This window comes from Cyanistes caeruleus, chromosome 1 (genome assembly GCF_971803275.1).
Source record: "Cyanistes caeruleus chromosome 1, bCyaCae1.hap1.1, whole genome shotgun sequence".
NCBI classification, from domain to species: Eukaryota; Metazoa; Chordata; class Aves; order Passeriformes; family Paridae; genus Cyanistes; species Cyanistes caeruleus.
The window spans coordinates 128,766,656-128,780,535 of record NC_141701.1 but is presented as its reverse complement, the minus strand read 5'-3'; the positions used below and the strand labels follow the sequence as shown (position 1 = coordinate 128,780,535).

General features: G+C 38.0%; 1 protein-coding gene across 3 annotated transcripts in view; it reads left to right on the top strand.

The window, feature by feature from the left end:
* The window catches only part of LOC111924396 (putative acyl-CoA dehydrogenase 6), a 79,939-nt gene that overhangs the window by 48,597 nt on the left and 17,462 nt on the right, over window positions 1–13,880 (top strand). For all 3 annotated transcript variants that reach the window (XM_086857282.1, XM_086857264.1, XM_086857273.1), the window contains exons 4-5: window positions 3,236–3,342; window positions 9,248–9,415. In XM_086857282.1, the coding sequence (XP_086713408.1) occupies window positions 3,236–3,342; window positions 9,248–9,415 (275 nt within the window). The remainder of the gene's footprint in view (window positions 1–3,235; window positions 3,343–9,247; window positions 9,416–13,880) is intronic.

Below are 13,880 nucleotides of genomic sequence, written 5' to 3'. Positions count from 1 at the left end.
TTGTTAACTTGATGAAATCTGTTAATTGAATTTGTATCTGCATTATTCAATTTTTCCTCCACTGCTGAGCCAATTCCACGGGCTCTTTATACAGTATAATGCCCCCCACACACATGTCAAAGTGAAACTTGGTAATGAAAAGAGAAAGCTGGTTGCTACAGGAGATTTTGCCTGCATGCATCTTTTCCTCATGCTGTATAGTGGGAGGGCGAGCTGCTTGTCCTGGGTCGTGGGTTCAAGGGGCACCCATGTCCTGGATGGTTTCTTTAAAACCATCTGTGTGCTGTGGGGATTCTAAACATGGTCGTAGAGGTAAGTCAGGTTTTGCATCTTGACTGTGCATTACTGCACAAATCAATATATTGATGGTCACAACCAATAATGTGGGAATCAGCCATCAACCCCTAAAAAAAGTCTCTGTAGCTCTTTGTTGGCTTTCATAACTTTGGGCTTTGTTCAGCATTCATCCAGCACGTACTGAGTGTACCTTCAAACTAACTCTTTGAATGTGATTCCTGTCATTCCCAGAATCCCCTAAGTGAAGCAGTAAGACTTTCTAAATTTAAGAACTAAATGCAAAATGATTTGTCAGCAGTGATCTGACTTTGGATGGTATGGTCAACTTTCTGTCAGGTCTTTCAAATGCATTCAGATATAATACTGCCACTTACAAATAGAGTGGAGAAAGCAGTTCCTAGCTGAGGCAGTGAATGATATGCATTTCCCAGAGTTTATAGACAAACCTGTAGGGTATCACATCTGTAGTGATACCAGATCAATTTGGAGCTGCTTATCTCAGCAGTAGGCAGTGAACTTTACCTTTTTATATTTTTTTTTTCCTGTTGTTTATAGGCAAATAGTAGTGATAATGATGGTTATTTACTAGGAAGAGAATGCTTTTCTATTTCATCACTGATTCTTTCTCCACCCTTATTAACAGCATACCTGGGAACTATTATCAAAAAAGTTAGTTTTCCTATCTGATTTATTGTTTGCTATAAAGAGAGAAGCTGCAGCTGACAATTAGAACACATAAACAAAACTGTGTGGATCACAGAAGTGTTACATCTGTATTTTACCATGGTTTTACTTTCTTTTTACCCTCTAATTACAAGACTGTATAGCACTGGAATTTTTGCTTTGTTTTCATGGCATTCCACTAATGTTAGTTGCAAAGTATGGAGCAAGAAAGAATGAACCACTTTCGTGCAAGTCAGTGTGTCAGAAGCTCACACTCGGGACTTGCGTGTTACACAGGATCCAGCAGATTCATTGTACACTTGTGTGTGTGTGTGGATAGGCAAATGCATAGAAATGTATTTCATAGTGATGCTAAGGCTGCACAGTTAATCTCATGGGAAACTATCCTCTGGGGTATGGCCCCGGTTAGAAAGCCGATATGGTCCAGTCTGTCTTGAGCCAGAGCACGAACTCTGCAAAACAGTTTTCTAATTCTGGAGCTGTTAAACTGGGAATGTGTTGCATTTGTGCAAACCTGAGATTTTTCCAGGATGCCTTTAAGAGGGGTAGAATTTTACAGAAGTGACATATTTCTAACACAAAAGCTAGCAGCTGAACAAGAAGCTAGCTGTCTCCTGCAAGGCACAGAGACCCACTGTCTTCTGAAGATAGTGTTGCCCAACACTTTTTTTTGTTGAAAAATAACATCATTTATAGCCACATTTTTGGAAAGAACTGAACTGTTTTCTGGAACTCAAAACAAAGAAAGAAATCAAAACAAAAATATTATTCTAAGCAAAGCTCTTGCTGTGAAAAATCCTCTGTTGAAATGCTAAAGGTTACCAAAGTTTCAAGCATCAGAAGGCATTGCCAATAATCACCACTATCTGCTCTCATAATCTGATTTTTCATGTTGTTGGTTGGGATTTTTTGAGGTTTTTTTGACAAATGAATGTGAAGCTATCCATATTTGATCTTGCCCCATAGAAAATTAAAAAACTAAGTATGCTGCCTAACAGACGTGGGAACTTCCAGCATGCTAGAGGAAGGAGTAGGCACTCCAAACTTGCTTCTTGTATTTATTTGGGATTACTGCTGTGATTTTCAGCAGGGACAGGACTAGGAATTGAGCTCCTTGTGTGCACCACAGGGAAGTGTCTGCCGGATCTCAACCTATTCTCTGGCTGTCCCATGCCCTTTGTGCCAGGGTGGGTTGGAGGGGATGACTCAGTCTTAGATTGAGTGGCACCACTCCTTTGGAAGTACTGGGACAATATTTTAGAAGTAAGCCTAAGGAGGCAAATGATGATGATGACCTTAGAAACCTCTCAACGAAGAGAAGGCTGAGGAGGAATTGAATTTATTGAATTTATTGAATTTATGGATTCCTGGACACATGAGATATTTCATGACCCAAGGAATTTTTCAGTCACATGAGAAAGGTTCAAGAACTAGACCATGAACTCACCATTCACACTGCAAGAGGAAATCAGTGAATGTTACTTAGAAAAAAATCAAGCCAATCAAGTGAATGCAAATTAGAAAAAAATCAAGCATGAAATGAGATGTAGCATATTTTGAATGGATACAATCTTCTAAACAACGGGAAAATAGCATGTGACTTTGAACTGAATTTAAATACAGCCAAGTGAAATTTTTGTGTAGAAATACCACCAACAGTTTGCTGTTTCCCTTTTTATTTTTGTGGAGATAAAAGAACAGCTGAGAAGAATCATTAATGGATTTTACTATGATTTAAATGAAGATGTGAAACGTAAATAATTTAAATACAGGTGTTTGCAGATGGTGGGCATCACATGTCAAAAGTTTTCAGTCACCACTAAAACCTGGCAAAGAGATGGTGCAAAAGTCAGAAAGTAAATAGAGAGCAGGTCCTCCATCCTGGCTGGCTGCAGTGGTAGAGGAACATCGAGGGGAATCCTCAGGGTTATCTTTATTTAGATCTGGAACTTTTAAAGCAAGAGTCATAAAGATAGATTCTGGGCATCTTGACCACATGTTTCTGTGGGAGTAAGATGCCTGAATACTTTTTAAAACTTCTTTGAAATAATTGTGACTGCGCTTCTGGTGAAGACTCTGAATCACATCTTTGGAGGGTATCTATTCTATCTTTTGTCTCTGGGACAGTTTTTACTTAGTCATAGGAAAATTGTGTGATCACTGTGTGTTTAGAACAAAATTTGCAACTAATTTCTGAATAAAATTTATCTTAATAATATTTTAATATCCTATCTTTTTCATTATATTGTTGCAGGTTTGGTTCTCATGAGTTGAAAAAACAGTTCCTTGTACCAACTATAGCTGGTGATTTTGTGGCTTGCTTGGGTATCAGTGAAGCTGGAGCTGGGTCAGATGTTGCAAGTAAGTTAACCTAGCAAACTGCCAGTTTTAGACAGCCTGATCTTTTAATGGAAAGAATCTTCCTGAATCTTCACTTTGCCTTGTAAGAAACAAAAGGAAGGAAGTCTGGTGTGGTGGGGGCAAAAAATAACATTCCAGGAACAAAACACACACTTCTCATGCATCCAAAAGCAATTAAACATATTTGTCAGGTGAATCAATGGAGTAACCTTGTACAGGCTGAGCACAACAGATTAATGCAGTTTTTATTCTTCTAGTGTTGTTCTGCTCTGTCCAGGCTCACCACTGTCAGGAGCACTCCAGCACCTCATCAGCTGCACTATCACTGTCAGTCATGCAACTCTAGGTGTACATGAGAGGGAACATAACCTGTTCAGCTGTACTAGAACTTGGACTGCCCTGACAAAGACCTCTCCACTGAATGGATCAAGCTACAGAGCCTCTCTATTCTGACAGTGACAGCATCACTTTCGCTATGATTTCCTCTTGCTCATCCTTACCTCACCTCAGCCCCTTCTGTCATTCCTGTGAAGCAAAAATGTCTCTCAACTCATGATTGCTTTATTTAGATCTAATGAAGAACTTGCAATGTCAAGTACATTATCTTTATGATTTAGTTACTTTGCATGCAGTTGTTTTTCTTGGTTTAGTGGAAGAATATGTTTAGAAACCAGGACAAATGAAACTATTATTCTGAAGTGCTTGAAGCAGTAGAAAATTTGAAAAATTAAATCAAAACAGATACAAAAAGAAAAGATGTCTCCTCTGATGATGAATCATGGACTTCACAGAAAAGGGAATGATAAGTGTCCACTTTTAGAGGTTTAGTTGTTGGACAGAGCATGGCTGAACACAAGTTCTTGCAAATTACTGAGATACCTTCCTGCAGACAAATTTGCCTAGCATGACAGACATTTTTTATCTGAGGAATCCTGTATGCATCTCCATGACTAAACTTCTGTTGTTTTTCAAGGCAAATAGATAGTGCTCGAGCAAGGGTGAAACAGGTAGATTTCAAGAATGTTAATGTGGATAATGAAATAATGGGATTAAATCTTCCTGCATAATCTAATGCTGTTTTCCTTTCTGGGTTAATTGAATTTGTTCATAAGAAAAATTCCATAATTTTAGCAGACTTGTTTATTAAACAGTACTTTTAATAACACTTAATATTTATAAATAATAAATATAAAAATAATAAATTTCAATATTATTTAAATTAACATTATCACTTGTTGTAATTTAAGTATTATTAAGATGTGAATAATAAATCTTTTAATATTACTTAATAGCTTACTTTTTACAGTAATTATAAATTTGATTTTTGCTAATGTGAGAAATATAGCATCATTTATTTTAATAAATACCTCTCTTGTTTAATTAGATGATTATCAGAAAATTCTAAATAGGAATTTAATTTTTTTTGATGCAGTGTTCCAGATAATAAGTAACATAAATATTCCTTCAGCAGCATCTTATTTATCATCTAGTTAAAGTGGTATGATACACTTAGATTAATGTAGTTAAAAACTAATTGGGAATCAAAGAGGATTATCTGATGACTCTATGCTGCAGCTTGGAGACACACTGCAGGATGAAATGAAAATATATTTTCCCCTGTCCTGGAAGATTTGATCCCTGATATAAATGCCAAATCCAGCTTACAGTGCTTCTGAAGGGCAATTAAACAGACTATTTAGGTATGAGCAACAATAGCTTTTGTTCTGACTTGCACCATTTGCACCATCTCCAGATGGCCCAGCGGTAAAGTGGACTGAGCTGTGTGAAACTGCACTTGGTGCTTCCTTTAGTTGCTCATGCTGTTGGGATGTTTGTCTCCCTAAGTAAAGGGACCCAGCCTTCACATGTGAAGGCTGGGGATGTGTTTCTGCATTTTAAACTGAAGAATGACAAAGAGTAAGGTATCTCTAACTTTTTTCCCTGCATTTCTGAAATTACTGAAGGTGATACGAACACAGAAGACAAAAACAGTATTTACATGAGAACTGAAATGTGCCTCAGACTAATTTATTCAGAATTCAGCAGAGGAAAAAGGACTGTGTATATTAGTCTAATACAAAATTAATGTAGATTTGAAGGAACATCAGTCTGCTTTCAAGTGTAGTTCTATATTGTCCATAGTAGTGACCATGTGCACCAAAACTAGCACAGAGTTGGCTTGCGGAGAAAAACCGAGCAGTACAGTTGGTACAGAACAGACAGGTTGGTCTTTAATTTCAGGATTCTGGTACTACAAAGCATAAACATTTGTGTCAGTTTGAATGATATTGTCTCATTTGATCTCACTCTGATTCCACAATTTATAGAATGTAGTCTGGGGGGATATATAAGAACACATCTTGGAAAACATGTCTACTTTCTTCAAGCAATGTACAGGTATCTGCAGCTAGTAACACTGGTCACATCTACATTTTCAGCATAAATATCTTGCTTCATTTTGTCTCAGTGGAATCCAGCCTTTCTGCTTTTCTGGATTGAAGTTGTCTTTTCTGAGCATAAACCCCCAGAATTACACATGGTGTCTATAATGCCACAAATATGTTTCCAACCCTAACAGAAGTATTACTCTCCAACAACAACTCTGTTACACAACAGCTTGCCGATTGTGAATCCTGTACTTGTGGATCATTTTCATTACCAGTTTGCTATTGAAACATTGCAGGATTTAGCAATCACTTTTACTACTTTGTGTCTGAGTACTTGTACTTGCCATGTTGAATTTGAAAACTCAAGATCATTCCTCTCTGCTGGGCCATACTTCAGTTGTCTGTTTTTGTGATGTCTCCCAATTTTCTGTCACAAACAAATTTAATTAGTGTATTCCTGTCCTCTTAAAGATCATTAATGCAAATATTCAGTAGTTTTTTTTCCAGAGGCTGATATCCAAGGAGGGGCTTAACTAGTACTCTCCCTGCACACCAGAACTTCCTCTTTTAATGTAACCTGATGCAATTTCTGCTTTGCCAAGTTCCTTGTGCACATTTCCACTCTTGTTCTAATACTTATCTTTTCATATTTTAACTCACAGTAACCTAGTAGTGTAAATTTAACTTCCTTGGGTCCAACAGGATTTTTCTCTAGAAAATCCAATTTCATAATAAATGAGGCTGGGTTTAAATCAACCCAAATTTACCGAATCATGGGTAAATCTAATTATCTTTTCTTTCCAAATGTATTTTTAAGCTGTTCAGATTGCCAAAAATAGCAACTTCTGTTTTCACTGATTTCAGTTTTTGTACAGACTTTCTTACAGGTGCTTTGCTTTGTCAACCATACTGTGAATCTGTCTGTAATCTCCTGTGAAATACTTACTTTTTTTAAGTATCCTCTATATGCCTCATTTTTTTCTAGTCACCCCAGGACACCATCTTTTCATTTATGTGGCTGAAACAGTTTTGTTTTCCACCACAATCTCCTTGGATTTTGTTGGTTTTCATCTGCAAGATTTAACTTAGTTCAACCTGTTCAACCAGTACTTATCTTCTGACCTCCAAATTGTAGCTTACTTTCATGATGGTTCATTTCCTACAAGTACTTTCCTGGATTTTTAAGTGATTCTTCATTCATTTAGACTTGAAGCTATTTCTTTAATGTTTTGGGTTTGGGGTTTCTTTCCTGTGCTGATGGTGTAACTTTCAGATATGTGTTCTTCATATTTGACTTTAAGGATGTGTGTTGCCTATCTTTGACTGTAGTACTGACCTTAAAAGTTGAAGCCAGCCTTAGCTTTAGTCAAATCTATTTAGATGCATGGCTGGACTTGAGTGCAGTGGAGAAGAAAATTAAGGCTCCAGTACCTGTGATTTGAACAGTGATATGACAAGCCCTGGTTGCTTATATGGCACCAGCTGTATCATTCACCTCTGCCTCAGAGCATGCAGTGTAAGAGGTTGTGAGGGTCAGTGGTGTGGGCCTGCAAAAATGAGTTATGGAGTACCCAATGAAGTAGCCTTTTCCCAGAGTTATCCTCTATCAGGCAAAATAAATAGTCAAATATTCCAAATTATCTTCATAGCCATATTCCTGAGTCTACTTGGCCATAGTAAAATGTTAAGTAGGTTTTCAAAGCCTGCTGTATTTTGAACATAAAACTTATGTATTGATTTGATCATCTTTCTTCTAATTAAAGAGAATCAATTCTTCACAAGACCATTTAAAATAGTTGTTTCTCAAGTGTTTGAAGCAAGCTGTGAACAATTGAATCTGGAGTACTTGAACATTCTCATTAGTAAGGCATTTGTTCTTTAATCTGTATTTGGGTGGTTAGACCGCTGTGACGCCATGCCTGCAAGAACTATTTACATTTGTGGTAACATCACAGTGCTCATTGGTCCTTTGCAGACCTTCTCTGGGACTTCTATCTAATCTCTTCAGTAGCTATTCCACAGCCAAGGGACGTATGATGTAAATCACTGTGTATGCTCCAGTCCTTGTCACGCCATTTCAGTACAGTCATATTTCTTATTCCAGCTCTTGTGTGTCCTTAATTTATTATTTAGTCTCCATGTATGTGAGTGTCCAATGTCTGTGTCCATGTCTTATGAGTGCCAGTACTTTAGATTACTTAAGCTTCTTGGCACTCATTATTATACAGATTTCATATCAAGTCCCTTGGACAGATTTGCCACAGTCCTTTCATTGGGTGAATTCCTCCGTGTCTGCTGGTTTTATCCACATGATTACTATCTCTTTCCCTTGCTGTTCATCATTATCAGCTGGTACATTCCTTTAGCCATAGCTATATCCCATACTTCCTTATTTCATACCTTACACAATTTTCTCCCATCGTTTTTTTCCTGTGCCTTCATTAACAAGACTAATTTTCAGCCAGGCTGACCTCAGTCCCAGTTTATCTCCTAAATGAAGATCATTTAGGAAGACATTTGGGTTTGCTTTTGGTTTATGTTTAGAGCCCTAGGGATGAATGTGCATGTGCAGGCTGAGGTGATTGTGTATGAAAGTGTAACCAGATGACTTAAACATGCCTGCCCACTTCATGTGGTGTCTGACTCCTACCCTCCAAGTCTGTGATCCCCCTTCAGTGGATAGTCTGTTATGGGTTTCATACATATTTACAGGTGCTATTAAGAGTGTTCTTGTGTTCTCTTATACCACCACCTACTTATATCTGGATATCTGTTGGAGAGTCTTCATCGTCTGGGGTTGTTGTTGAAGAAGTTCAATTGCAGGGAAAAGAAGCCAGACCTTGAGAAACTCTGCTGGAGTGTAAATAATAACTAATGATTCTCTCTGGCTGTCTGTTGCAACTAGGGCTGCTTGCAGCATGATGTGAACCACTGCAGATAAAAATAAGATTTTTTTTGCCAGGGTGTATAAATAGCAGGTGTTTAGAACTCCTTTATGTCCAGACACTCATTGCATTCAGACTTGGCCTTTAATAGCTTTGAACATATTGCAGCATCTTGACCAAGAGCATGCAGGAAGCACGTGTTGGTTTATGTTTATACATTCACAGATACCAAGGCTTGTGTTTTTTTAAGTCAGGACTCTGGAATTAATGGTCTCCTCAGGACTAGGGTCTCTAAACTCTCTATTAGAGAAACTTTAATAGACCAGCTCACAGTGAAATGCTTCTGTCACGAGTTTTTGGCCAACATGTTTAATTAGGAAGTTTTCTGCTCTCATCCATTGGGGTGAAGACTCCATCTAAAGGAAGGAGGGAGAAGTAGTCCTGTCTCCCTGGCTTGACTTCCAAGAGTTGTCCAGACTGGTTTGTCTTATGGCCTGGAAGGGTTATAGGACAGGGGGGTATGAGGGAGAACCAAATAGTTTTGTCTGAGAGCAATGGAGTGACCCTGATAGTCATACCCAATATACCCCTCCATCAAAAGAATAACTCTTCATTTCCTGTGTTTTGAAATAGATATCAAGACAACAGCTGTGAGGAAGGGCGATGAATATGTCATAAATGGTGGTAAGATGTGGATTACATCTGGAAGCCAGGCAGACTGGATGTGCCTCCTGGCAAACACCAGCGAAGGACCTCCCCATCGAAATAAATCTCTCATATGTCTGCCAATGAATCTACCTGGTAATAACACAGATCTCTTTGTCTTCTAATTTGATTTTATTTTGATTTTTTTTATGCCAAATACAAGAAGGAAAGGTATTTAACCAAAAATATATTTAGAAAAGTTGTTCAGGTACATTTTTATGGCAATGATTCATAACCATATGAAAGTAAAAGCATAAAGAGTTTAGAGATTTCAGACTTGGGAGATACCTCTCAAAACAAACCTGGTGGGCTTGCTGAAGAGAATTGCATGTATATTCAGAGTGTTTCATGGCCATGCTGTACAAAGGGATCCTTTCACCAGGGAACTACTACCAGTTAAATTATAAAAATAGTCTGAGTTAAATGTGGGCTGGATTGGAAGATTCAAATATCATGGAAGTATGGATTTGGTTTTGAATAAGACTAGCAATTCAGGTGGAGACATGGCAGAGATACATCCTGAACTAAGGGCACCAGTTTCAGTGGTACAGTCCACAGTGTTCCTGAGTAGTCTGCAGACCTTGCAGAATGCACAAGTGCTATATGCATGAACAACATCATCCAGAGAGGATGAAGTTAATATTGTGCTGGTGGCAATCTTTTGCAGTTTTGACACCAGTTCAAAAGTTTTTAAACCTTTTCAATTTTAACACATTTTAATATTTTAAAAATATGCAACATATTAATTTATGCGCTATATAATTGTATATTTAATATTTCCTTTTAAAAATTCATGCTTATTTTATGCAAAGAAAATTTAAAACAATATTTATTAAATCTATAATAGTATATATTAATGCATTTATATGTAAAATATTTATACTTGGGGCTCTTTTGTTCATCCAATTCAGAGTATTTTACACACAAAATATGGGCCATTATTGGCATTTCACATGTAGGAACACCACCATAGCAGTGAAGTGAATGTCTGCATGTTCATTTAATGGATTAGACTGAGAACTAAATCCAGGTCTCCAATGCTGCACAGGTGGAAAATGAGAGCTTCTAAAGGGAATGTCTTCTAAGTGAATTTCAGCATGGAGTAAGTCAAGCAAGTGAGTTTCCTTGGGAATCACGCAGGTTCTGAGTGAATTGTGAGCTTCTACTACTCTGTTCATGCAAAATAAGCTTTGAATGGGAGCTCACGGAAGACAGACCTGAGCTGGTTCACTAGTTGTGAACTTTGAGAAGTGATGAGTGAACATGTAACTCAGGACCAGAATTTTTCTGAATTTCTAGTTAAACCACTTATCAGCCATCTGCTGATAAATGAATGAAGTCCTTCTTGTGATTTTTCATGAAAGGGTCAGAATTCAAATACAGTATTACTTCTCTGAGATCAATCTTCCTAAAACACAAAGCAGCTGACTCACAGTTGGTGGCAGATAAAATATATAGAAATTGACTTAGAGGTTTTTAGCCACTTTGCTTGCTTCTAAAAGACACAAGTTGTCATAGCTCTAGGAAAGGGGAGATTTAAGATCTCACAGCCTACACACAGACCTTCTTTACCTGCATCAAAGATATTTAGAGTGGGAAAATTGCCTGAGACACCTTAAGTGGATCTGCAGAAGTGTAGAAGTCTTCCTAGGAGCAAAATTTATGCTCCTCAAAATGCGCGTTTTAATTCTTCTGTGGTGATACGTATATTTACCTCAAAAGGGGTCACAGTACCAAGATTGGTGACCTTTTGAAATGAAGTATTAAGACTGTTGATTATGCTCAGTGGGTGAGTCATATCAGAAGTGAGATTTTTCAGGAAGCTCCATCTGGTTTGGTACATCCTAAGGATGTCTGTCTGCTAAAGATTGTGCGCCATGGAGGGTGGCAGGACAAGGCTGTACGGGAAGTGTCTGGAGGACATCACCAAATGATGCACTCTCAAACGTCTGTGGATGTATGTGTGTCAAAGCTCAAAAACAACTGCAATGGAGAGCAAATGTGTTATGTCTGACTCACCTCTGCAGCCTATGTATCTGGATAAGGAAGGATCTGTGGTGTATTTCTGCAAAAAATCTAAGTTGTTTTGCACTTAGATAGTGTGGTGGGGGGAAAAAAAAGAGAGAGAAAAAGATTCCATGTCCAAAAGTGAATTACTAATTTCAAAAATCGGTAGTTTACTGGATAGACAAAGTAGGATTTGTTTCTTCTAATTTTAGGTATATATACTCTCTAATCTGGGCTGAAGGAAATAATGGTCTAGATATTGACAGACATTGCTGAATACATTTATCTTAAAGGAAATTTGGATAACAGCACCATGGATCCACAACAGATATCCAAATTAGGTGAATACTCCTCATAAAATTACAATGTCTTAAAAAAGCACTGCATTTTTCATATAATGAAAAAGAATCTAACAAGTTGCAAAACGTCTGTGTGTAAAGTATATAGACAAATGGCTTGCAGCCCTGATCTGGTAACTATTTGTCCTCTGGTTTGTCCTCTGAGTCCTCAGATGGCTCTAGGGGAGATTGCAAGGAGGAGTTAATAAAGAGAAGAGCAACCAGGAAAGGAGAAAGAGCATGTTTCTTGGGTTGCAATTTAAAATGTGTCTGTTTTCATTTGTAATGGCACTAAATGGTTTCAGGAGAGAGCAACTGCCTTTCTCTCAAGATAGAATATAGGAAATAAAAGAGATTGTCAGAAGGCTGGAGGAATGGGAGAAAATGAAAAATCAAAGACACTTGGGAAGAACTGCCCAGCCAGGGAAATAGAAATCTATCTCAGTGATACTGGTGCAAGTAGCTCAAATGGCTCTGTTAGTGTGATTTAGTAAGTTGTTTGGCCTTGTTAAGTTGAGATTTGTGAGTTATTGGGGGTGATTTATTTAATACAGATGAATACCAGGAGTTATTCTGTAATTTCTACTGCTGCTGGTAATTTTTCAATTGTAGTACCTCTTAGGAAGAGAAGGAAGATAATTAAATGAAGGGAGATTTTGATGCCCCCATAGTAGGCAAAGAGATGATTATGTACAATTGTCTTCCATGATGTAAAGCATGTGCTAGCCTCAGAAGGGGCATCCCATGAGTCTCATGATGCTTGGTCTCCTTGTGGGTGAGAACCATGATTTAAGAGCAAGTGAAGCTGGCAGGGCATGACAGAGGAGGATGCTGCTGGACCCAGAACACCCAACCTGATCTGCAAGAATTACAGGTAAAAATCATTAGCACATTTAGCTCCTTTAACCAAGCCTGTAAGAGATCTCTTCAATAGTTGTTGGTGTATGTGGATCTGGGAAGTAAACAACAGGATTAATTTAGCAATATAATGAACTGGCAGGGGTTGGGTTTTCTTGAGGAGAGTCCTTTTAAACCACCCACTAACAAGAGCAGTAAGTGAATCTTCTTATGGGTGAGGAGCACTGATTGCATAAAGCCAGTTGGCTTTAGACCATACATGATCTCTGCAACTCTCAAATAAACCAAATAGCAATATTCCAATGGGAAACAATGTTCCGGATTTCATCTGGGCTTGTAAATTGCTCAGTGTGTGCTTATTTAGCTCCGTTTTTAATATGGAAACAAATCACAAATGCTTTTTTGGCTGACTGAGTACAAATTGCTGGATAATTTTCAGTTCAAGAGTCAAGAAATTTTATACAGCTGTCCTGATTTTATTCCTGCATTGATCATGTATCAAAGCAAGTCTTCCTAATACATAATCTGTTTACAGCTTGGTTGGTGGAGAAAAAATCATGAGTGGAACTTGGGGAAATCTATGTGGACCTTCTTCTCAGAGCAGTCTTGGCATTTGTAAACACTGTCAGTATTTCATCTCTGTGAAGAGATGAAAATTCCCATAACCTTATTTAGTGCAGCCAGAGAGAGCAGATTTGAAGGAAATGACTGCCAACTTCTTGGGCCTGTAAAACCAAAGTAATTTTCATATGGCTGAAGGCCTCTCGTGAGTGGAAGCTGAGACATCTGTATTAATTCAGAAAGAGATGTTCTCTGAAAGCTGTGAAGAACAGCAAGGTACAAACAAGTACAGAGGGACCACAACAATCTGTATGGTGACCAACCAGCTTCTACTGAGCCATGCCAGGGAGTAGTAAAGGATTGAAAAATAATAAAGAGGAAAATAACAGCAGAATACCTCCTCATCACAAAGCTGGTTGGAATAACATGTACGTGAGTAATAAAAAACTTTGGTTTTCTGGCAAAGATACATATGCTGAGTTGGAGGACTGTTTTGCTACATATACAGACCTGTCAGATGTAATTAACATGTTATGCACGAATCCTTATGCCTGATTGTTGTCTTCCTTTTGCTTTTGAAACATTCTTGACTTTCACCCTGAGTATTTGAATTAGCTCCAGATCAACAGGGAGATAAACGGTGAAGAGAGGAGAATTGCTGCAGGAAAACAGTGGGTGCCTGTTAAACTCTTGTGGCACAGTGGTAAGCCATGCTTGTATCTGAACAACAACAAGAAAAAACTTGTAGCTATGAAAAAGCAAACAACAGGAAGGAGTCCTGCCCGGTGTGACGAGGT